Source organism: Leguminivora glycinivorella, chromosome 16 (assembly GCF_023078275.1).
Source record: "Leguminivora glycinivorella isolate SPB_JAAS2020 chromosome 16, LegGlyc_1.1, whole genome shotgun sequence".
Classification (NCBI taxonomy): Eukaryota; Metazoa; Arthropoda; class Insecta; order Lepidoptera; family Tortricidae; genus Leguminivora; species Leguminivora glycinivorella.
The window spans coordinates 20669559-20696892 of NC_062986.1; the positions used below are offsets into that span (position 1 = coordinate 20669559).

At 35.8% G+C, this 27334-nt stretch overlaps 1 protein-coding gene across 2 annotated transcripts in view; it reads left to right on the forward strand.

The window, feature by feature from the left end:
• The window catches only part of LOC125234424 (phospholipid phosphatase 2-like), a 170860-nt gene that overhangs the window by 121561 nt on the left and 21965 nt on the right, over window positions 1-27334 (forward strand). For both annotated transcript variants that reach the window (XM_048140655.1, XM_048140656.1), the window contains exon 3: window positions 24808-24962. In XM_048140655.1, coding sequence (XP_047996612.1) covers window positions 24808-24962 — 155 coding nt within the window. The remainder of the gene's footprint in view (window positions 1-24807; window positions 24963-27334) is intronic.

Sequence of the window (27334 nt, forward strand, 5' to 3'; positions counted from 1 at the left end):
TAACCGTTAGCACTAGAAAGCTGAAATTTGGTACCAATATGTATACCAATCACGCCAACAAAGTGCAAAAATAAAAAATGGAAAAAAATGTTTTATTAGGGTATCCCCCCTACATGTACAGTGGGGGCTGATATTTTTTTTCATTCCAACCCCAACATGTGATATATTGTTGGATAGGTATTTAAAAATGAATAAGGGTTTACTAAGATCGTTTTTTGATAATATTAATATTTTCGGAAATAATCGCTCCTAAAGGAAAAAAAAGTGCGTCCCCCCCCTCTAACTTTTGAACCATATGTTTAAAAAATATGAAAAAAAATCACAAAAGTAAAACTTTATAAATACTTTCTAGGAAAATTATTTTGGACTTGATAGGTTTAGTAGTTTTTGAGAAAAATACGGAAAACTACGGAACCCTACACTGAGCGTGGCCCGACACGCTCTTGGCCGGTTTTTTGTAAATTTGTGCAATGAAGTTTAAATAAATAAATAAATTACAGTGAAGTAACTCTCCAATAATGGACATGGCACCTAAATTGGGATGGCAACAGGATGGCATAGAAGAATATTGGAAAATCAAAGCCATGACCCCATGACTGGCTCAAAATTTTTAATTTGTATATCAGTCTATCAATAAATAGATAACCTGTGAAAAAATAATATACTTATATATGATATATAATCTAAAAATACAAATTCCACAAATTTTATTTCCTTATCATAATTGATTTTATTAAAAAAAGAAGTAATCCAAGGTAAAGTTTGCTAATAGAAAATATTTACTTTATTTCTATTTTATAAGATCAAAGAAAATTCTTGTTTACTTCACCTAAATATGTTTAATTTTATTACATATGTAACCAGAATTTTATTAATTAAACATGTCGTTTTTAAAACGATCTGTTTGTAGTTTCAAGTGTCGCAACTTGCTTCGGCCGTTATTTTAGCGACATGGCGCAACGACATATGTTAAACATAATTATGTTGAACTGTAACGAACGACTTTATCGTCAGCCTACATAAGTTGTTTTTAAAGGGGGGTACTGGCTAAAAGTTTGTCGGACGGCAATGGCTTGTCAGTTATTCGGCGATGCCACATTTTACTTCTAGAGAACCATCAATGACGACGAGCTAACCTATTCTCGACTACATAGCCTGGAGCATCGTCGGAAGGTTGCCAGCTTATCGGTATTTTGCAGGATACATTTCGGAGAGTGCGCTGAGGAACTGTACAACCTTGTTCCTCCGTCCCCATTTTACCATAGGACCACCAGACAATCGGCAATGCGGCATCGCTTCACGGTCATCATCATCAGGTGTGATCGTGGTCAAACGTCTACCTATTCATACTAAAAGAAATTTTTCGTTCCTTTATTTTTATCCCAAATATATTTATTTAAATCATATGGCATGCATATCGTAAAAATTACAATTTAGAAATCAAAATTCTCTACTAAGACCTGTCAGGCTTTTGTGACCTCGTCGTTCGTATTCCAAATTCACAGAACGTTACGGACATAATAAAAAAAATCCTTCAACACATAATTACTTTTCCTGCTACTTCTTAAAAGATATTTATTTACCTTTGATAAATTATTCTTTTCTGGAAAGCGACACATTAACTCCCTAAAACTAGATCAAAGGATCAAATACTTCGTTGATTCATTCCAAAATTAAAACTTCTGTCCTTGACGCGACGTTACCGTCCATACAAAGTGAGGTTATGGCGTGTATACTAAAATTGCTAATCGCTTGCAAAAACGGTTTCCTGCCAATTGGCAAGTACTTCCGGCTGTCTGTCTTTGTGGGGGACTGCTTCCGGTTTGAACCAGTGATTAATAATTAATTTGATGGGGATAGGGTCCCCTTTTTGATTGCAGGATACATTAAAATCCTGTGCAGGACATAGTTACATAATAGTTATTTACTGCTGTATTTTCAATGCTTAAAATAATAACATTGCTTCTAAATTATGAGTAAGATGTCACTGCAATATAATAGGTATCTATCTGTCAGTGTTAAAGAAGACGTTGTCAAATTAGTAAGGCGGCGGAATTGAAAAAAGTCGTTTAGTTTTAAAGTTGATGTGACTGGAGAGTATACTGCTGACAAGTGGTATCGTTGTGATCGGTAGACTTTACTGAGTACGAAATAATGACTTGTCACATTCTCAGACTGTGGGGGGGTTAACTATGACGTCACAAAGATCGCGGTCCCGGGTTTCAATTTTTTGCCAATTTGTCTAGAACCCCTTATCCAATTTTGAAAAATGAGGTGTCGATTGAAAGCGTATAACATGCTGATTAAGATTTGTTATAAGTGAAAAGTATAGTTTTGTTAGTTATTTTTTAATTAACAATAATGCAAAAAATACTTTTTTTTTACTCTCTTTTTTATTTTTGTGACTCAAAAAGGCAATGAAAACGGCCACTTAGCTAAAAAATATGTTATATAAATCATTTAGCTACATTATTAAGCTATCTGTTGCTTTTGAAATTTCTACGATCGGATAATAAATAAGCAAACTACAAGCACATACCTGTAGGCGGGGAGTACCGCTTGACACGCGTTCCCATACATTCGGCGTCTACCAAATTACACCTCGCGCAAAATTCGTTTCAAGCAGATATACCTCTAATCTTATTCATCGTAACCTATCAATATTTGTATCATTTGAAAGTACAATTAAAGTCCTTTAAGAAACAATATAAACCATTTTCTTAAAATCAATAATCGCCAGTCTACGGTGGTTACAAAGAAAAAAGCGGGGATTCAATTTGACTGGTTCCCTAGGTTTGATACCCTAGACGAGTTTAAAAGGGGAGGTAAAGGTGACAAATATGGGTCGTTCTCTGGCCTGAAAGCTACACAGAGGGCCAGGGGAAGAAAAACTAGGGTTTAAGTTATTTTTTCTTTTATTTGTTGATTTTATTGTGTTTAATTTTTTTGTAATTTTATCAAGAATACACGCTGGTTTCTTTTTGTGAAAATGCCCTTTTTTATGAGAAAATCGATGAATTTCATGGCATTTTCCGATAGAGACTAAAATTAACTTTCAAATAAGGCCACATAGTCATACTTTTACTTATATAATATTAAGGGAAATAGCCCCGGCGGAGTAGTGCAAGCGGGACAGCAGTGTAGCAATCCATAAACCTGACTTCACTGGTTCCTCAGTGCCACACATAGTGTTACGAGGTGCCCTGCGCGCCCTGCTCTCTAATATGTGGGTCAATACTGCTTCAACGCAAACGATTGAGATGTGTGATTTTTTTGACACTGAGTGTATTTGCAGGAGCTGCATGTACTTAACAAGTGTACCCCAACAACTATTTCATGTTTATAACGCATTATTAATAATAAATATGCTCTTAATGTTATCTTGATCTTGACTTCTGTCGAATAATTATGTTCTGAGAAAAGTGGCTAAAAGTAATGATTATAATTACTAAAACATTAAAGGTAACTTCATTTTAGTGATTTAATGTGTATAACGACCGAAGTCTAATCGTTTTGATTTTAAGATTACTTTTTAATACCTTGTAACGTAGTATATTTTCTTGGTCGTAATTAATATTTTTTTATAAATCTAAAATCGAAATTTCTTTAATTTTATTTTGTTTCAAATCCTCAACTGGTGCAAAAATACTTGCATCCTCACATGTATGCACTTTTCTGCATAATCTGTGCACGGGTTGCCAGATAGCTAAAAATAACGCGTTGTATGAGATTTTTTAATTGTTACTCCAGTACATTTTTATAAATGAAATTAATATAATTATATAGAAATAATGCAGAAATTTATCTTGAATACATAACAAAATACTGTAATATTGGTACTCTAAATAAGAGGCCTGTCTGGAGTGACAATCTTGCTATGTACATCATAGTAAATCTTCCATGACTCTGATGGAGTCTCAAATAAATATAATATATTAATTCGATATATTATGTCTTCCTGGGTTTGTCACCCTATGTCCTTGATTGCTCCATATGCAAATAGGTTAATGATCATGGGTGGTCCATTTCCTTTTTTGACCCTTTTGGGTGCACACGCACTTTCTCCACAAGACCATACCGCATGGTGGTCAAAACGTTGGAAGCAGAAGGCCTGCAATAATCCTCGGATTGAGTGAGTATCTGAATTGTTCTGATCAACTCCATAATGGCGTAAAACGTTGTGGGTTTGTTCCTAACCATGTGCTTGGTTATTCACAGGGATGATCTGTCTTCTGCTGTGGGATTGGGAGCGCTCCGCTAGGAAATTTCTTTGACCTTCAGCGGTGAGCTAATAAATCAGATTGTCTTCTATTTTGTCATGCTGGTCTTGAGAGCATTAGACTAATGTATTTTTATGTCGCTTTCAGGAGCCGGGATATTAAAAATATTTATAGATATATATATTATTAACTCTGGAAATCCTTGTGACCGGCGCAAGTTCTGAGTCCTGTTTGCTGGAAGACGGCCTGCCTCTGCCGCATTTGTCTCGGTGTCCACGTGGCACGCGTTCCGGGTTGAAAAGTCTCCGCAGTGCAGCCAACATTCCCCGGGAGGTCACGTGCCACCTTCCACAGCTTTCCCGAAGGTTCACCATCTTAGAGGTCGGTCCAATTTATCCTTCTAATGGTCAGGGCAACTGCGTCAGCTGCAATTTAGGTAGATTAAATTCATAGAGTCAGTAATTTAGAGCAAGCAAATATTTTTGAGAACTGGTACCTAGGGTATTTTAATAGTATAATTTCTAGTTAAAAATTAAGATAACTTGTGTGAAAATTTACTTAGAACCCTTTTAAGCGACCTAGCTTCCCGCTGAGCTCTGTACATTGCATTGGTGTCGAACAAGAGAATTATAGGTCAGTTTTCACACGGTTAGCGCAGTAAGTAACTAAATTAAGAACCAACTGAACAAACACATTTTGGCAAGAATTTTCTTTATAAATAAATGTTATAAAATATACAAAATCTTAAATTATTTATCTCCACCATATACTTCCCCTAGCAAGCTTATTTCGACACCGTTTTTTATTATTTTCAGTTTTAGTATTTTTTTTCTATTATTATCACTTGTGTCCTTAATTTTGTACAGCCGGAGCTTTAAGTTTATTTAACAGTAAGGCACCCTGTGATAATTGGCGCCCAAAGTTTTGAATTTAAAAGCTTGCTGAAGGAATTTTGTGGAATTTTGGTACCAGAGAAATATTTAGAATTTTTTTGTATGACTCACCTTTTGTTTTTGCTGCTTGCTCTTAGATTATGAAATATTCCTTTTGTGCTATTATTTAAATGCATTTCTGTTGATTTCCTGCACAATTTTTTTTATATATTTAGAAAGGAGAAAGTTTAGTGATTACGTAACCATTTTTAAGGTTATACAAGTGTCAAAGAAAGTTGAACACGTGTTAGTGTGCATTGACTTCCATAGTTGGAAATTTGAATAATTTTGTGTGCATTTTCTGTAATTTGTGTAGCCTTGAAGCTTTCATTATAGTTTTGAACGTTTTACAATATTTTTTTGGAAAACTAAAAGTTGCCTGCACTTGTAAGCAATCGTTTACTAGGAGTTTTGATTAAAAGAAGTTGCATTGACTTTCAAATTTGCCAGAGCTTTATCATTGTGTTACTAGATTTTATATTTAGCTTAGAGCCAGCAAGCATTTGGTTTTTGTTTTTTTTGTGCCTTGTAACTCTAAGACTGTTTAGGACACATATTTTTTTTGTTTTGTGTTTGGACTTTGGCAAGTTTAGAAAGAATATTAGATTTTGTCAGTCAGCTGACTGTTTTAAAAGGTAACTCAAATAAAACAAGGTTCGAATTTTTTTAAAAGAAAATTTATAGTCTAAAGTACACACTTTTACATAATAAAGCATTGTAATACCAGTATTCTCAAGAATTAGTTTTACATTTAGCAAAATGGAGAGAAATATTCAGTTTCACGCATTGTTGAAAGACGAGCTCACTTATGAGGTAAAAATTCGTTCAGAGACTCCCGCCAGTACAGTAGATGCTCTGAGGAAACAGCTTCGGGTTCTTGTTGTCGAGGCTCCAAGCGAAGACATTTTAGAAACTTCGCTAGCGGCAGACACGGAATTGGATATTGTGGCTAGGAAGATTGATGATTTGTCGTCCCTTGTCGCGAAGTATAGTGAGTCCAAGGAGAGGTATGCCTTGAGCCGAGCGAAGGCATTAGGGTACCATATTTATCATCGTCTCGCTAGGATCCAGCCCGAAGAGGATGACCAGGCACTGTTGGTTACGAAGTGCAGTTTGCAGTCCAGGCTGGAGAGTCTGCTGGCGGAGGTTGAAGGTCCACTTGTGGGAACTGCAGCACCAGTTGATGTCGCTGAGGATTCGAACCCAAGTGCTTCAGCTTCGGCCGGTAGTTCTGAAATGCCAATAGATAGTTTTAGAGAAATGCGTGTACAATGCTCGAGTGACTTGAACATTTCTAAATGGCAAGTCAAGTTTAACGGATTGACAGACCCGCGCTCATTTTTGGAGCGTGTGGAAGAATTGAAGGAGGCAAATGGTGTGTCAGATTCCAAATTATTTAAGGCCGCGCCTCACTTGTTTATTGATGGTGCTTTATTATGGTTCCGTGGTATTAAGAGTTCGGTTTCAAGCTGGCAAGAGTTAAAGTCGCTCTTGTTAGATGAGTTTGTCCCTGGTGATTATGATTTTAGGTTGAAACAGGAAATTCAGGCTAGGACACAGGGCGAAAACGAGCCCATTCATTTGTATTTTGCGGTAATGTCAGGAATGTTTGCTAGATTAAAGTCAGACTTACCGGAGGAAGCGAAGCTTGACATCTTGTTGCACAACATTCGACCACATTTTACACAGCAGTTAGCATTCGTAGACATCCATTCTGTCGCCGAACTGAAGACTTATTGTCGAAAGGTTGAGTTTTCACAGCAAAGGGCGAAGTTATTTGTAGAACCGCCGAAGGTTAGTGAACATACACTTTGTCGCGATCATGTGTATAAGGCCTCCAGTTCCAAACATCAACAAGTAAACGCTATTGCTGAAAAACAAAGCTTCGCGAGAAAGTCTGACGGTTCGGTGCCACAGTGTAACACTTTGCAACAGAGAAAGCAACATTTTAAAACTAATGACTTTAATATTTCAAAGCCACAGCGGCCGGTGTGTTACAAATGCAACAAAACTAATCACAATTTCAGGCTTTGTAAACAAAGGCCTAAAAATAGTTCGTTTAAATGTTACGGTTGTGGCAAGCCTGACACTGTACGGTCGCAGTGTGACATTTGTTGTCAAAAGGGTAACGTTCAGAAACCGATACCACAACAGTCAAAAAACGCCTAAGGCAGAATCGCAGCAAGTTAAATGGCCAAGTGAATCGATTAAATTTAGAATCGATTGCACAAAACAATAATTTAAGTTCGATTGCTACGATTCTGTTTACACCAAATAAAAATGATATCAGGCCATATTTAAAAATAGGTGTAAATAATTTTGAGGTTTACGGTTTAGCCGATAGCGGCTCAGCATTGTCGGTTTTAGGTAACAATGCACATTTGGACTTTTTGAAATTCGGTTTTGTACTTCAAGAGGCACACTCCAAGTCGTGTAGTGTTGCGAATGGAGTCGATTGTGAGACAATCGGGCATATTTTTGTCCCGGTTACTTTTTTGAATGCTACCAAGGTTATTAAATTTGTAGTTGTACCCTCTATTGTTAATCATGTTGTTTTGGGGTAGATTTTTGGAAAGCATTCGATTTATTGCCTGACGTTTTAAAAAATGCGAAACGTATGACTCCACCTGAAAATTATTTTATGTGTAACGGTTTAAGTGCGGAACAAGTAAACACGATCCGGTCTTACGAACACTTAACTGCGGCCGAGAGGGAACTCGCGGATACCGTTGTAGGCAAATTTAAAAACATTTCGTTCGAGGAGAAGGGGCTTGGCAGAACCAGCTTAATGGAGCACACCATTGACACTGGCGACGCCATGCCCATCAAAACGAAACAATATCCTTTGTCTCCGGAAAAACGCGCTGCTTTATCCTCCGAGTTAGACCGTATGTTGAAGTTGGACGTAGTTACGCCCTGTGAGAGTCCGTGGAATAATCCGGCTCTTTTAGTTAAAAAATCTAACGGTGATTGGCGATTCTGTTTAGATTGCAGGAAGTTAAATTCGATCACGAAAGGAGATTCGTATTCCATTCCGTATATTCCCCAGATTTTGGACAGTTTGAAGGAAGCGAAATACCTGACCACGATCGATTTAAGTTCCTCATTCTGGCAAATCCCGTTAGCTAAGGCCTCACAGGAGAAAACCAGTTTTTGCGTTCCCGGTCGTGGTATGTTTATGTTCAAGGTCATGCCCTTTGGCCTCTGCGGAGCGCCTGCGCGTCAGCAGAGGCTCATGGACAGCCTTATTGACCATAATATAACGAGCGACATCGAAAACGGTTTAGTTTTTTGTTACATCGATGACATCGTTATTTGTTCATCAGATTTTCAGACGCACATACGGTTGCTAAATCGTGTGTTGGCGAAGTTGGAAAAGGCGAACTTAACCATTAATTATGAGAAGTCTAAGTTCTTCAGGCAGTCTATAAAATACCTCGGTTACGTCGTAGACGAGTTCGGGTTGCGTACTGATCCTGACAAGATCTCTGCCGTTCTCAACTTCCCCACACCAACGAGCGCGCGTGACGTAAGGGCATTCTTAGGAACGTGCTCATGGTATCGACGGTTTATCCGAAATTTTGCATCGATAGCCGCTCCTCTGAATAAACTTACGTCACAGGGCAAGAAAGCGCCACCTTTCAAATGGTCTGTAGAAGCAGAGGAAGCATTCAAAACTTTAAAAAACGCTTTAGTTACGGCACCCATTTTGGCGGTACCGGATTTTAATAAACAATTTACAGTACATTGTGATGCGTCGTCCTACGGGATTGGCGGAATGCTTTCTCAGACCATCGACGGTGTTGAGCATCCTGTTGCATACGTTAGCCGCGCCTTAAATAAATGTGAGCGCAATTACAGCGCCACAGAAAGGAGGCTCTCGCGGTTTTATTTTCAGTGGAGAAATTTCAGGCATATTTAGGCTCGCGTAAATTTAAAGTGATCACTGATCACGCGTCACTCAAATGGTTCATGAACCTTGAAAACCCGTCAGGGAGGTTAGCTCGTTGGGGTTGCAGACTGTCTCAATTCGATTTTGAGATTGAGCACAGAAAGGGATCGCTTAACGTGGTGCCTGACGCACTTTCGAGACTTATGAAAGTTGACGCTATAAATGTTACGAATGATGACGCTGAGCCAGACGAATGGTATGACAAGATTATAAATGGCTGTAGGTCATTTCCCGCGAATTTTCCGAATTTTTGTTTAAAGGACGGGAAACTTTTTAGACTTTCGAAGGCCAAGTATAATTTGTTGCGAGAGTTTGATTGGAAAGAAGTGGTGAAGAAGAGTGATCGAAAAAGAGTTTTGCAGCAAAACCATTGCGAAGCAACTGCAGCTCATTTAGGTGTTTTTAAAACTCATCGCCGGTTGGCGTTGACATACTTTTGGCCCGGTATGTACAAGGATGTAGTCGAGTTCGTAAAGGCTTGCGATGTCTGTGCAGCGTACAAGCACTCGCAGAAACCGACTGCAGGCCTCATGGGACAACCAAAGGTATGTCATCGACCATGGTTGGTAGTTAGTATCGATCTCGTCGGTCCGCTTCCGCGCTCTCGGGCAGGTTATACATTTTTGTTGGTTGTTACATGTTGCTTTTCGAAACATACACTGCTGTTTCCACTTCGCCGCGCTACTAGCGCTTTGGTGGCGAAGCATTTTGAAAACCATGTCATTTTGGAACATGGCGTACCTGAAACCGTGATTTCGGACAACGGAGCGCAATTCACGGGATCAGAGTTTAAGCAGCTATTGAAACGCTACAACGTACCTAACATTTTTTACAGTCCGCGCTATTCTCCGCACGTGAATTTGGTGGAACGTTATAACAAAATTGTAATGACCGCCGTAGCGTCTTACGTAAAGGAAAATCACCGTACATGGGACGAAAAACTGCACCAGATTAGGTTTGCCATAAACAGTGCAGTCAGCGAAACCACCGGGTATTCTCCTTTCTTTTTAGTGCACGCTAGGGAACCGGTCATTAACGGCTCTTTTTATAAAGATACCGATAAACAATATGGTGTAGGTATCCCTAGAGAAGAGTATGCGGGCGAATTTGGTTGTTTGAAAGATATTTTTGAACAGGTTAGGGTACGTATGTTGCAAGCACATGAAACAAATGCCAAGTATTATAATATGAGACGCCGAGAGGCGAGATTTTCGGTTGGGGATATTGTTCAGAAGCGTACGTACACGCAAAGTGACGCTTCTAAGTTTTTTATGTCGAAGCTCGCACCTAAGTATGAACCGTGCAGAGTTAAGAAGGTTTTGTCCCCATTAGTTTACGAGCTCGAAAGGTTGGACGGTCAACCAATCGGGTCGTGGCATATTAAAGACTTTAAGTAGGTATTAACGGGAGTCAGGTTTTGAGGTAGAAGTCATCTCTGGACGCAAAGCCTCGAGCCTGTAGGGCTTGTCGCTTTGCCGCCAGGGTTGACAACTGCCATCACCTAGCTCTCGTAATGTAACATATGCGGTTGAAATCGTTAGTAGTGTTAAATATTCGGTAAATATTTAATTCACGAATTTCGTTCGGAACGTGGCGAACAGAAAAGCTGTTTCGTTACTAAGTTTGCATTGTGTGATGTATGTTAGGTATTATGAATGCGTGAAGTATGCTAGGCGCGATCGATACTGTGCTCAGTCTTAAATCGAATTGGGCTGTAGGTACTTATAGTTTGGTTAAGAGTTTGGAAGAGTTATCCTTGGACGCACGATCCCTCGTCTAGTACCTGTCGTCGTGCCGCCAAGGACGACAAACCACTCACCAGCTACTGTGCCTCTCAACCTCAAGGTCAGAGCCGTCTTTAATATGACCAAATAGCAACATTTGTTGCAAAAATTTTGTCAGGTACTACCATACCGGACAAACACAGAAATAGTACGTTTTTTTTTGTTTTGTATTTTGTTAGCGTATCTTGTAGGTAACGCGTCGTTAGGCTAAATACCTAACGTTTTAGTTTAGGTACTATTTCGCATGTTGCCATGTTTACGGTATACCATGTTTTGTGGGTGTTGTGCAACATGATTTTGGATGTTTCGTTTCCTCCGACAAGTAGTCGGGGACACGGTTTTGGAATATTTAGGAGTTTTAACTAAGAGGGACTGAAACTTAGAGTTTGACGATTTTTTTGTTTGGAACTTAGGTTCTTTGGATTTCGGAGTCGGCCCATAGTTTATGGACTAGACATTTTCATTTTGCCCGGACAAGCAGAGTATATTTTAAGGAATGCTGATCAGCGGTCCTGGCGTTGGATATTGGCTTTCTTAGCACAAGGTGCTACATCGCGTTGTGCTGAGAACGCCAACAGTTCGTTCACTGGTTGTTAGGTATTACGGAGGTTTTTTCTATGTGTTGCGCGGTTGGCCTCATAGTTTTTTTTACCTGCCGTTATTGATTACGTGGGTTCGAGATTTTTTTAGTTTGAGTTTTGTGGATATGGCCTTTCAGGCAAGTTGTTGAAAATGGTAGAATTATTTAAAAGTTAGGAAGCTTTGATGGTTTTGTGTAGACATTTTTTTTAAATAAAATCTCGAAGCCTCGTTTTGTTTTCCCTTTTTCATTGTCCTTCTGGGATACTATTTCTTTTAGTATTATAGTTCAGTTTTCTTGCCTTAGGGTTGTTTGTTGCCTTGGTTCCTCACAGTTCAATGTGATGAAAGCCGCTGGGGACAGCGGGCGGTTCACCTACGTTGAACCTTTAAATCGGGGAGGGAGGTATTGTAACGTAGTATATTTTCTTGGTCGTAATTAATATTTTTTTATAAATCTAAAATCGAAATTTCTTTAATTTTATTTTGTTTCAAATCCTCAACTGGTGCAAAAATACTTGCATCCACACATGTATGCACTTTTCTGCATAATCTGTGCACGGGTTGCCAGATAGCTAAAAATAACGCGTTGTATGAGATTTTTTAATTGTTACTCCAGTACATTTTTATAAATGAAATTAATATAATTATATAGAAATAATGCAGAAATTTATCTTGAATACATAACAAAATACTGTAATATTGGTACTCTAAATAAGAGGCCTGTCTGGAGTGACAATCTTGCTATGTACATCATAGTAAATCTTCCATGACTCTGATGGAGTCTCAAATAAATATAATATATTAATTCGATATATTATGTCTTCCTGGGTTTGTCACCCTATGTCCTTGATTGCTCCATATGCAAATAGGTTAATGATCATGGGTGGTCCATTTCCTTTTTTGACCCTTTTGGGTGCACACGCACTTTCTCCACAAGACCATACCGCATGGTGGTCAAAACGTTGGAAGCAGAAGGCCTGCAATAATCCTCGGATTGAGTGAGTATCTGAATTGTTCTGATCAACTCCATAATGGCGTAAAACGTTGTGGGTTTGTTCCTAACCATGTGCTTGGTTATTCACAGGGATGATCTGTCTTCTGCTGTGGGATTGGGAGCGCTCCGCTAGGAAATTTCTTTGACCTTCAGCGGTGAGCTAATAAATCAGATTGTCTTCTATTTTGTCATGCTGGTCTTGAGAGCATTAGACTAATGTATTTTTATGTCGCTTTCAGGAGCCGGGATATTAAAAATATTTATAGATATATATATTATTAACTCTGGAAATCCTTGTGACCGGCGCAAGTTCTGAGTCCTGTTTGCTGGAAGACGGCCTGCCTCTGCCGCATTTGTCTCGGTGTCCACGTGGCACGCGTTCCGGGTTGAAAAGTCTCCGCAGTGCAGCCAACATTCCCCGGGAGGTCACGTGCCACCTTCCACAGCTTTCCCGAAGGTTCACCATCTTAGAGGTCGGTCCAATTTATCCTTCTAATGGTCAGGGCAACTGCGTCAGCTGCAATTTAGGTAGATTAAATTCATAGAGTCAGTAATTTAGAGCAAGCAAATATTTTTGAGAACTGGTACCTAGGGTATTTTAATAGTATAATTTCTAGTTAAAAATTAAGATAACTTGTGTGAAAATTTACTTAGAACCCTTTTAAGCGACCTAGCTTCCCGCTGAGCTCTGTACATTGCATTGGTGTCGAACAAGAGAATTATAGGTCAGTTTTCACACGGTTAGCGCAGTAAGTAACTAAATTAAGAACCAACTGAACAAACACATTTTGGCAAGAATTTTCTTTATAAATAAATGTTATAAAATATACAAAATCTTAAATTATTTATCTCCACCATATACTTCCCCTAGCAAGCTTATTTCGACACCGTTTTTTATTATTTTCAGTTTTAGTATTTTTTTTCTATTATTATCACTTGTGTCCTTAATTTTGTACAGCCGGAGCTTTAAGTTTATTTAACAGTAAGGCACCCTGTGATAACCTACTGGGTCAAAAAACCGCACCTCTAAGTCGTTTGAGTTCAAACGGTATTACTTGGTATTACCCTTAATATTATACAGGGTGGGGCCTGTAACAAAGGCGAAGAATTGAACTGTAGGCTATTCTCCTTATCAACATTTGTTCAGTGACTTTTAAAAATTATGAAGTCTTAAAATTTTTAATTTTTCATACAAAATAAATATTAGCTTCAATGTACGCCATTATTGTTGTCATTGACGTTGTCTGTCACACTTTAGACTTAACAGAATTCGCAATACATTACCTCTTAGAAAAAACTTTCAAGGGTGATAAAAATCAAAATACAAGTTATTTTTAAAAGTCGCCGAACAAATGTTGATCAGTATAAGGAGAATAGCCTAGAGTTAAATTCTTCGCCTTTGTTACAGGCCCCACTCTGTATAAGTAAAAGTATGTATATGTGGCCTTATTTGAAAGTTAATTTTAGTCTCTATCGAAAAATGCCATGAAATTCATCACATTTCTCATAAAAAAGTGAATTTTCAGCAAAAGAAACCAACGTGTATCCTTGATAAAATTACAAAAAAAATTAAACACAATAAAATCAACAAATAAAAGAAAAAATAACTTAAAACTAAACTTAAACCCTAGTTTTTTCTCCCCTGACCCTCTGTGTAGCTTTTAGGCCAGAGAACAACCCATATGTCACCTTTACCTCCCCTTTTAAACTCGTCTAGGGTATCAAACCTTAGGAAACCAGCCAAATTCCATACCCACTTTTTTCCTTTGTAGCCACCGCAGACTGGCGATTATTGATTTTAAGAAAATGATTGACATTGTTTCTCAAAGTACTTTAATTGTACTTTCAAATGATACCAATATTGATAGGTTACAATGAATAAGATTAGAGGTATATCTGCTTGAAACGAATTTTGCGCGAGGTGTAATTTGGTAGACGCCGAATGTATGGGAACGCGCGTCAAGCGGTACTCCCCGCCTACAGGTATGTGCTTGTAGTTTGCTTATTTATTATCCGATCGTAGAAATTTCAAAAGCAACAGATAGCTTAATAATGTAGCTAAATGATTATATAACATATTTTTTAGCTAAGTGGCCGTTTTCATTGCCTTTTTGAGTCACAAAAATAAAAAAAGAGAGTAAAAAAAAAGTATTTTTTGCATTATTGTTAATTAAAAAATAACTAACAAAACTATACTTTTCACTTATAACAAATCTTAATCAGCATGTTATACGCTTTCAATCGACACCTCATTTTTCAAAATTGGATAAGGGGTTCTAGACAAATTGGCAAAAAATTGAAACCCGGGACCGCGATCTTTGTGACGTCATAGTTAACCCCCCCACAGTCTGAGAAGGTGACAAGTCATTATTTCGTACTCAGTAAAGTCTACCGATCACAACGATACCACTTGTCAGCAGTATACTCTCCAGTCACATCAACTTTTTCTGAGACCCTCTCGCCGCTCTACTAAATAAAAAAGTCATCATTCTTGACACTAAAATTTCCGATTCATAAGTATCTAAAATATTTAGATATTATTATTATGGGTATATAAAATTGTATACATATTATTGAAAAATTTACTGCGTCATAATTATGCTTATTCTTAAACCGATTACCTACAGTGTACCGGGAGAGAATGCCTTAGTTTTTTTAATACTACGTCGGTGGTAAACAAACATACGGTCCGCCTGATGGAAAGCGGTCACCGTAACCTATGGACGCCTGCAACTCAAGGAGTATCAAATTGGGTTGCCAACCCATTCGAAACTTGTACACTCCCCTTTGCTGTGTTAGTTAAGTACACAGGATTTTTCCTGAGTGTACAAGTACTAAAGAGAGTTCGGGTTTCCGATGATTCAAAGGACAATAGACGAAACAAATTAGTTCCGAAGGTCCTTCCGTCACCAGCACACCGCACCCTCGTTGAGCTCTGGCAGCCTTACTCACCGTCAGGAACACAACACTAATTAATTGGACTAGAAACGATATATGTAATCAGTTTTATTTTCAAATATCTTACTGATAGGTATCAGATACATTTTGTATCTGATAGGTATCTAAAGGTACTTAATTATGTATAAAAACTTCAACTATCACTTCTCTGACGATAATAAATCTACGGTTCAAGGCTCAACCCAACCACACAACTAAAAGAACGGAAAATCCTACTAATTTCCCAGGCTTTTAATACCTTTTTCTTTTGAGCACCTGTCCTACGCCCTAATCTGTCATCGCTAGCTTTCTCCGCTTGTCACTAACTTTAAAAGAGCGTATGCGCCTTGCAGTTTTGAGGGCACTTAGGACGTTTAGTTTTGTATGAGATCGGCGCCATCATAGTTTATAATTAAGATACATCTTAACCCTTAATTTGGCAGAGACTCTGGTGACATAAATTTTCCGATTTTACTTAATATATTGAATAACAGGTGTTTTTAAAGCGTCCGAAAAATATTTAAAAAAATCTAGATTTATTAGTTTTGGAAAAAAAATATGTCCGCCACAGCGGACTCTGCCAAATATTGGGACAAATTAATATGTCCGCTGAGGCGGACACTGCCAAACATACGGTCATTTAAAATAAACAAGTATTTCTTAACATATATTTATTTTAAAACTTAACAAATATAATAATTTTGTATGAAAATCAAACTGACACATATTTATAGTCAAATATCATTATTTTAACTTTTTTCCGACTTTTTGGCCAGGTTGCACAGGCCGTGATCACGACAGACTGATGTGACAGTGATGTCCCAGCAAAATGTCGTCGAAGATGTAAACAACACAAAACTACCCGAAATTAATTATATCAATGTTCGGGGCAGACAAACAAATTATAAATTTTGATCTACCCGGTTTTCTTTAATGTTTATTGCCCCTCGCGCGACATGTAACATTCACAATATCCGCGCACTACGTATACCTAAAAGTGCCAAAATTTTAACTGCTTGGTCCAGCACCACACGCTGTTGGATTAAATAAAAAATCTAAGCATAAAAGCAGGCCACCAAAACAAGAAAATCAAAATAATAAACAAAACAATATAATAATTTGTTAAAACACGTGTCACCGCAACATTGGCATAGTCCGCCACGGCGGACAAATCGTATTTAGTATATATTTGGCACTGTCCGGTGCGGCGGACAACTTGTTTAGATGATGATTATGAGTATTAGAAATTGAGAAATAAATTGAAAACATAACCACTTGCAACTATTATGTAATATATTTTATTATTTATACAACAGAAATACCCTGTACTTACAAAAGCCAAAAGAAAAACGCATAAATATTTTGCTAAAAACAGTTGACTTCTGATGCGGTGCCATCTTGACGAGTAACTGTCAAACGAGTGTTGACAGTGGTCAAATAGTATTTTTATACAAAGCATGTATCATAAAAGAGTCTCTTTCCATATGTTAAATTAAATAAAATTCTACCTAAAAAGCGAAATATTTTTTTTATCACCTGTCCGTCCCACCGGACTTTGCCAAATTAAGGGTTAAGTACATGTATGAACAAGCGTTTACTAGTCTTTAGAGAAATCTCAGGTGTTAGATACCTTACCTACGAGTAGGTAAACTTTAGGGTCGAGAAGTGAAACTTGATAGCAAAGGGATTTGACTAGAGAAAGTGACAGAATGATCGCTAATAAATTGCTACCTTTATTATCTGAAAGATAAAGCTTATGAGTAAATGCCCCTATAATGGGCATAGTACCAATAATGGAACATAAACAACTGGTAAGACGCAACAGGAGCTAAAGTTCAAAAATCGAAAGGAGCCCTTTCAATTAAGGAATTGTATTCTATTTTTTTTTTATTAAGAGAAAAAACAGAGTTAAATGTACACAATTATACCTCCACAGCAGTTCTCACAGACTTACATTAATACATTTTAGTTTACGAATAAAATTATACGTTTTAACTATTATGTTATTTTTTGGCAAAAAGTAACCGAATAGTAAGTAAAGTAAAAATTATTTAACCTAAATAACTTGTTATCCGTCTGTTTCTGGTTAATACATATTTAAATTAAATATAGCGATAAAACAACTCACATGAAAAATATTGCACAAATCATTTTGAAAATACAGGAAGTAGCAAATACTTTATTTATTTATTTTAATTTTTCAATGGCTGAGCTTGTGTGTTGTACAGTATAACGGAACTATTTTGTACCTATATATTTTTTATATTCCGATAGAATATTTATAGCCAGTTTTATTGTAAAACACTAAACTGTTTACTGCATTTTCATGACTCAAAAGGCGGAAATCAGGTACACAGTAAAAGTTATATATTTCAACAGTCAACATGTTTAGCTGTTTACCTGGCTGCTGGCTGTCCTAAAGTAGGAAACTGTTATCTACTTTATTTGATGATTTACATATAATCCTTTCGCAAATAGTTACTTAGTCTTAAGTATTAGGTAAACTTAGAGACTTCCGTCTTTGTAGCACTTTCCATGTCGTATTTGGGTATTTTGTTTAATTCCAAATAAGTGAATAATAATGTTATTTAATCTTAATAAATACAGTTAAAATACACTGGTTATTTTTCTGTTTCTGGTTAAACAGGGTGTTTAATCCACGTGCAAAAGTTTTACGGGATAAAAGTATAGATTATACTGAGCAACATTAGTTATGGGGCCAACCCCGAAATCACAAAAAATGTTCAAACGGGTTTTTTTTTATTTCCCAGTTGTTTACATTTTGAATTGAAATCGAACCGTCTCGATTCGGATTGAATCGACTGCTGATTTTCATTTTATCCAATTTATTGTACCATGTTTAAATAAATAATTATCTTATCTCTCGTTTATTGACAAACTTAAAAACTATTGAGTAAGGTCACGGCTATAAAAGCACAACAATGGTTAACTTTAATAGTTAAAGTTAACCGATAGTTAACGAGCCAATAAATAAGGACTGATAAGATACACGACGAATCTGTTGATGGTTATCTGACTTGTTTACAGCTTACGGTTGTTTTATTATGTTCTTTTTAGGGTTCCTTAGCTTAAATAAAAAAACATACTCTGATACTTCTAGGATTCCTCGTGCGTTTGTCTGTCGGTTTGTCACATAATTTTACCCTAATACTAATGCAAAAATTAAGTTCAAATTATATGTTCCATATACACATAAGTCTGCAGTTCTCAAAAAGTTTGTACAAAAATTGATGAAAAAGTTATATTTTGTTTTATTTTATTTATTTTTTATTATTAAGATTTTTTTGATGAATTGAGATTTCAATTTGATTTCTTTTCTCGTTAAGGTTCTCTAGTATCTATATTTTCTTAATTATAACAATTATCCTGTATATATCTTAAGAAAGTCGACTTCTATTACTAAATTATGGCAACAAAATAGGATCAAATAAAAATTTCTGACGAGGCTATGCACAAACTTTATTGAGAACTGCTGAAATACCTAATAAGTCAATGTTAAGAATAGGGGCCACATATGTACAATATAATGAAAGAAATACTTATCTTTTAAAGTAATTTAAGGTGATGAAATAAAACTATGGAAACGGATTAAATCGCGTATAATGAATGATTTTAATTTTATTTTTAAATTCATTATACCTTATTTAATCCGTTTCCATTGTTTTATTTCATGAGTAACTATCGCGGTAACCGAAGACAATATTAAGTTAAGGTGATTTTAAAATAGGTACTTTATCCATAGGTAATTTACGAAAGTAACACACATTTTTTTTCTTAGTACCACTCACACTCAACTGAGGACTAATAAAATATACCGATGACCGTAGGCTCAAAGGGCGTAAGGGACAAAACACGATTTTTCAGGAGAGCCAAAAAACTATTTATTTTTGAGAAAAAAAATCATAACTCTTTTATTTCTTTATGAATTTTGGTGCTTGTTTTTGATTTTTTTATGTATCTTTAAGTTCTTTTTTACTAAATAATAAGTATTACGCTAAGTGGATTAATAACAGAGATAGATGTACGTTACGCCAAAAAAAAATTGAGTTTTTGAAAAAATTTGTACGTTACGCCAAAAACAGCTATATTCAGTTCATGAATATTTAGGCGTATCGGACACAAATACTTGTTTTATGAGAACGATTTGGCGTAAGTCGTACACTATTCTTAACAATAATTTCATGCAAATTGCTATTTTACTGCGTATTTTTTTTATTATTATGTAATTAAGAGGGAATCATAAGTTTATTTTGGAATTAATAAAATTAAAACTTCGCAATTAAATTACATTGTGCGTTAAAATTGTCGTATATAGCACTGAGTACTGTAGGGCGGGTCCATCAATGTATAAAAATACTTTTTTCGAGGTTTTCGTAAACGATGGGTGCGATTTTGATGCCTCTTGTGGCGGCCGTTCTTAGAAAAATAATGAAAAAGTATCAATTGTTGGTAAATGCCTCCACAAAGCTATTTAAAGTAATGAAAAACACATAAAAAAGTGTTTTGGAACTTACTTATGTATTATTTTGGTCATAACTCATAATGGTCATGTATTGAATTGTTTACTCTTTTTCTTAGTTTTTCACTATGTTCAGCGGCACTTTAATTCCTGTAGCGTTACTATAAATATCGACGAGGGCACATAGCAAAACATACAAAGCAGAGTTATTAAATCGTTGATTTTTTTTTCGATAGCTTTGTGGAGGCACTTCCCATTATTTATTAATTTTTTTAAATATTTTTTACGTCATTTGCACCCTATAGAGCACCAAATTCGCACCCATCGTTAAAAGATTTCTTAAATTTAGAAAAATGATCCGCCCTGTAACGTACATGAGATTGGGGAGTTACGCCAAAATGCACCAAAAAAATTTTTTAGCTTGGTGGATACGACAAAATGCTCTTTCAAACTTGGTAGAAATGACGATTTTTTTTTAGGGCGTATCGGACATTTTTTCAAAGGTATCGAGACGTTGAATATACCATTCGATAGAGAAAAAAAATCTGAGTATAACTGCATTCATAACTCATTTTCGCCATTTTGTCCCTTACGCCCTTTGACCCTACGGTCATCGATACGTAAATTATAAATATTAATATAAAATTTTACATATTCCTAAGGTAAATGAAAACCCATAAGTAATAGGAAGTCAGGAATCGAACGTCACTGATACAGAAAAAAATACAAAAGTTCCTACTGTACGGAACCCGATGTTTTAAATGATTTGCTTGTGTTTAAGTAATTTATTGTAATTTATTCTAGAATGTAGGCTTGTGTAGACATGAATGGATACCCTCTGAGCGGAAGTGACACATGTAAACATAAAAATAAACAATTAAAAATTATAAGCTTGAATTTTTAAACACCCTTTCTCTATTGACACGCCTACACTTCAGAGGCAGGAAGCATAAGTATACTGAATGTATACTAATATACAGGGTGGGGCCTGTAACAAAAGCAAAAAATCAAACTGTAGGCTACACTCCTTAAACTGACCAACATTAGTTCAGTGACTTTTAAAAATTATGAAGTCTTTAAATTTTTAATTTTTCATACAAAATAAATATTAGCTTCAATGTACGCCATTATTGTTGTGATTGACGTTGCCTGTCACACTTTAGACTTAAGTAACAGAATTCGCAATACATTACCTCTTAGAAAAAACTTTCAAGGGTGATAAAATTCAAAATACAAGTTATTTTTAAAAGTCGCTGAACAAATGTTGATCAGTATAAGGAGAATAGCCTACAGTTTAATTTTTTGCTTTTGTTACAGGCCCCACTCTGTATATTAAAATGCTTTTTTTTAATTTATCCTTATACGATAAAAAAATACAAATGGTGCATTAGCCTTAAGGCATTCTCTACCAATGAACCAGTCTGTTTAATTTTATACTTAGGTTATTGCAAGTATTAGGTAACTGTCAAGCTACAGATTAGTAAAGTTATACATAACTAGCTTTTTCCCCCGGCTTCGCCCGAGTACTAGTTCTCATATTTTTTAGAGCCACCTACCATATATTCTGATTATATTAACTCCAGTACCCAAAGGTTGTCTGGAAGAGATCGCTCTTAAGCGATAAGACCGCCTGTTGTTACCTCTGTTTAATTTGTTTTGTTTCTTGTGTATTACTTGTAAACTATGTGAGGTGTGCAATAAAGAGTATTGTATTGTATTTAATTGTATTGTATTGTATTGTATTGTACTAATCTAATCGGGTTTTCCCATACAAACTTTGGACACCCATTTCTACCCCTTAGCAGGTGAATTTTGAAAAATCCTTTCTTAGTGCTCCTCTACACCCTATAAGGAACCTACGTGTCATATTTGGAATCTCTAAGGACCAGCGGTTTTGACTGCGCGTTGATATGTCCAGTCAATCAGTCACTCAGTTTCTTCTTTTATACATATATATTTAAATAATATGTACCAACCAGATAGGATAGCTCCTTGCTTTAAAATAACTACTTGGCTTTCTCATCTTAAGGAAAAATTGAGACTAAGTTCTTTCGACTTTACACAACAAGGATCTCAAATAAGTGACGTCATTGTCATGAACTTGCAGGATGTTACGGAATCTGGACTATCCAGATCATTTCGTGACTAAGCCTCTGATCAGGATCTTTCTTGATTTTTATGAATATTAGTAAGACATTTCATTCTTCGTTGACCCAGCAACGATAGGGTTATTTTGTTTTATGACTTACAACTTTTTCATCCTATAATAGTTATTTGTTATACAAGGGGGCAAAGTTGTATTTTAACGCCGAGTGGGGAATTAAAAAACGAGCAAGTGAAAGGATTCTACAGTTGAACCACGAGCGAAGCGAGTGGTTCGAGAATATATAGAATCCTGAACTTGCGAGTTTTTTAACACACGAGAAGTAAAATACATTTGCACCCGAGTGTAACACAAAACTTTTCCCCTCACTATAGCGAGGAAACTACAACGCAAAAAATGCGTTTATCACTGCTTCCAGTAGTTCCACAGGTGGTAAATCATTTTTATTACTAGATTCACCTACTTTTATCAATTTTTCAGTACAGATGGTGTTTTTTTACGCACTAGTTCGAGAAGTGGTTCATTATATGCCAGGTCTAAACTTCGGAGGCTCATCTGTACTGAAAAACGTCGTACGATACACGTGCGAAAAGGAAATTCGTAACTCGTGTCGATTTAAAACACTCCCTTCGGTCGTGTTTTAATTTATCGCCACTCGTTTCGAACTTCCTTTTTTACGCACTTGTATCGTAATGTACTGTTAAAGCAGTTAATTTGACTTTATTCAAGGTCAAATTACTTTATTAATTTTTTTTTCTGTCCTGTAAATGTAAATGTAGTATTAAGTTATTAAGTTGTACAATACTCTTAGTTGTGGCAATAAATATTTTTTTATTTTATTTATTTATTTATTTACCCACTAGTGGATAAAATGCGTTTTTACCCGCTGGTATTAAAGGACAAAACTCGTGTTACCGAGCTAGTGAGGGGAAAAAATATTTATTACTCTAATTTAGGAGTTGGCAATGCACCTTATAACTCATACCACACAACATTAAGGTTTCTTTATTCTTAATCAATTGACGCAAATACTTTATATTTACTTTACAGTTCTGAAGACTAAAAGTAGCCATGTGAGGTTATATAATTAAAAAGTACACTGCGGGTTACCACCCCTAAAAACTATAAATAACATCAAAAACATTTCAATTCAAAACGTTTGATGTTGACTAGTAAAACAACACATCTATTTGAACCTTTTTCTATCAATAAGCAACTTGTCTTGTAAACAAAGGTCTAATTTAGTTCTGCCTTCTATTAGCTTTATTTACTCTTTGAACTTGTTTAAGTTTCGTCTGATGACTGATTCAGGTACACTAACATAGATTTTGATTATTGAATTAATAAATAATCTAAAGTCTAAAAAGAATAAGTTTAATATTGTCTTTGGTTACCGCGATAGTTACTCATGAAATAAAACTATGGAAACGGATTAAATCGCGTATAATGAATTTAATATAAAGTGTTCGAAACGTCGGGATGAATTTTAAATTCATGATACGCGATTTAATATTTCCGTTTCCATAGTTTTATTTCAAGAATAAGTTTAACAGAGTTTTATTTCAAGAATAAGTTTTTACAGTGGGAAAAGAAGCCAAATATCGTTTAAATATTTTTAGCTTCTTACAACTCAAATACTTAATTATGGACAATACTCTTATGACACTAATATCATATTTTATACTAATATCAGTGATGTCATAGTTAAAAGTAATTTAGTATAACATACATCTCGGCTGGTGTACGTTTAAAAAATACCCTTCACAAAACTTACATACACAGAGGGCACACTTTTTACAACTTTTTTTCATTGTTTTGATTCAGATCAAGAAATCAAGAAATCAATGATTCTTAATAAACAATTACATGTTTTTTATTACAACCGAATATAAAAATGAATACATATTAAGATTGTCAGAAATATAGGTAGGTACACATTATCATTTCACAAATTAATTCATAGAATTATTAAATATTTGATAATTAACAAGATTATTATTATTAATACATATAAGTTCGCCTTTGTACTGTTCTTTACTGTAATTACTGTGTTTTTAGGGTTCCGTAGTCAACTAGGAACCCTTATAGTTTCGCCATGTCTGTCTGTCCGTCCGTCCGTCCGTCCGTCCGTCCGTCCGTCCGTCCGTCCGTCCGTCCGCGGATAATCTCAGTAACCGTAAGCACTAGAAAGCTGAAATTTGGTACCAATATGTATATCAATCACGCCAACAAAGTGCAAAAATAAAAAATGGGAAAAAATGTTTTATTAGGGTACCCCCCCTACATGCAAAGTGGGGGCTGATATTTTTTTTTTCATTCCAACCCCAACGTGTGATATATTGTTGGATAGGTATTTAAAAATGAATAAGGGTTTACTAAAATCATTTTTTGATAATATTAATAGTTTCGGAAATAATCGCTCTTAAAGGAAAAAAAAGTGCGTCCCTCCCTCTAACTTTTGAACCATATGTTTAAAAAATATGAAAAAAATACAACTTTGTAAAGACTTTCTAGGAAAATTGTTTTGAACTTGATAGGTTCAGTAGTTTTTGAGAAAAATACGAAAAACTACGGAACCCTACACTGAGCGTGGCCCGACACGCTCTTGGCCGGTTTTTTTGTTATTAATTGTACAATAAAGAGTTTACTACTACTACTACTACTATAAATAAGTACAATAGACATCATTTATTTTCAATTACAATATAATTAATGTGACATTTGATGTACATTACCATCTTGACTATCCACACGAAGATTTTTTTTCATAAAATATATGACTGATGCTGACAAAAATAACCATTTTTTCCTCTTGTCCACAGTGGCAGCAGTATGCATCCTTCTAGAAGTAGGCGCCATCCCGAGCCGGCGCAGCGGGTTCGTGTGCCGCGATCCTGCCCTCTCTTTCCCGCACGTGGGGGACACGTTCTCTCTCTCGCTCGTCGCCGCTGTCACTGTCATCGTGCCTTTTATTATAGTAAGTACCTATTACTTTTCTATATGAATATCACATTCACTCTGTATGTAAGTTTGAAAAAAGTTTTTTTTGTAAAAATTGAATTTTTGGCACAAGCTTTTATCGCTGGATGTACTTTTCTTTCAACAGTCATCTACGATGGGGATACGACATTTCATTATAGAGTTCCTATGGGCACATTTCTGCTCCATCATCAGATCTCCATGCTACCATAATATGGCATTGTATGTGTGCAAAATTTCAGCTCTTGTAAATAAAGGGGTGTTTCAAAACAGAGACTATTTAGATTCTTACACCAAAATATTTCAAGCGGAAAATATAATATTTTCTAAAAATACAGAAGTAGATATAATTTTACCCCTGATGTCAATAATCACGCTGTTTTCAGTCAAAAGAAATAGTAAATCCGATGTACTTAGGATATGTTTAGGAAACTCAACGATAGAGGGCGTGAAAGACAATATATGCCGTAGTGCATATTGTTCGATAGATGTCACTGTTACCCCCACAAATTGGGTAGTGACTTGTTGTCGTAAAATGTATACGTATTTTTTGATGCCCAAAGTTTTCGCTAGATGTCGCTGTACCACCTGCAAACTAGCGGACGACATTCTATGGTTAATTACATGTAATTATATTGTAAATTATACTATTGTCATCTTTTTTGACAAATGAGTCCGTATAGAAATAGTTATATTATTAGGTGACGTTGATGAATGGTTACATCAAACTTAATTAATGATCCCACCATAAATATCTGGCGTTCCATGTTTAAAGGGGCCACATACTTTATGTACTATAAGGAACCTTTAGGCATGGAAAGTCACATGAAAAGTTGTCGTAACTTAATAATAGATGGCGCTGCATTCGAAAATCTTGACTAATAACTTTATACCATACTATTCAATATACTCTATGTCAGTAATGTCGAGCTCGTATCCACTGACACCCTGTATCACAAAGTCATTATTACCGCATCGAAATCGAAACAATGGAAAACAATAAACTTGTAATGAAGGAAAACACGACAAAGGACTTATCCGATATCCTTTATATCTGACCACCCGCGAGGAACCTTTGAATAGAAACAATTGAAGATCAGTTGAACCACCCAAAAGACGTATTACGTATCCGGTTTTTTCATACAAAGGCAGACCACATTTTCCTTTCTTTGTGTCATTAAGTCAAGTCATTTAAAGTTGTGGCGTCTTACCATTATCAACTTAACGCAAGCATGTTCAAAAACCTTAATAATTATGTTACGCGAGTTGTCATAATTATTTTATGTTATTTGCAATACTTCGAGGCATAAATGGTCGATTGAATTAAAATGTAGGTTTATATCATTTAGTCTCTTTTCTCTGGTTTATATTAAACAATCGTCCCAAATCGTAAATGTTTATATTTTTTATGGCACACAATGAAATAAATAAATTGTGTTGGATGGATAGCAAAATCGAAAATATGAACGCAAGTTTAAAAGCTTCAAAGCTTGAATTGTCAAAAAATGAGTCAAAGTCAATGCGAAAATTGGGAGTTCGGATTGTTTATTGTTTTATTTCGTTGTAGTAGTGTTTTTTCGCAACTGTATTAAAAAAGTCGTTCGTCACACGTGCGAGAATGATAACGAAATGTGCTATTTCAGTACAGATGGTGTTTTTTTTTTACACACTAGTGCGAGAAGTGGTTCATTATATGCCAGGTCGAAACTTCGGAGTGTCATCTGTACTGAAAAACGGCGTACGACACACGTGCGAAAAGGAAATTCGTAACTCGTGTCGATGCCTTCGGTCGTGTTTTAGTTTATCACCACTCGTTTCGAACTTCCTTTTTTACGCACTTGTATCGATGTGCTATTATTAGCTTTTTTTTAGTGTCCCGCGGCTGGGCAAAGGCCTCCCCTCCCTTTTTCCACTCGACCCTGTATGTTGGTCTGCCTGTACCCTGGCCAAAAACACTTTTAAATAACTTACCCTGCTAGATTGCTTACTTATATAGTGTAGGTCTGTATCCCGAACTCAGTGACACATGATTAAATAACGCAAAGTAATTATATTTTGGTTTTACAATTGTCTAGGTAATTATTAGTTGAGGTTGGAATTAGAAAAACTATTATAAAATATTTTAGATTAAAACAAAGGGTATAGCCGGGTTACCATAGTGAAACTGCCCTAAGCGAAAAAACTGATTTCCTTTTACTGGATTGTATACCTATGTATATGTAGTGCTTTCACCAAATATCAGGCCTCAAATGTATTAGATTTAAAAAAAAATGCAAAAAAAGGAAAAACATTTTTATTTTATTTTAGCCAAAGTACTTATCCGATTTCTTTGTAATTTGGATATGTTGTATATATAATTAAGGTCAATTT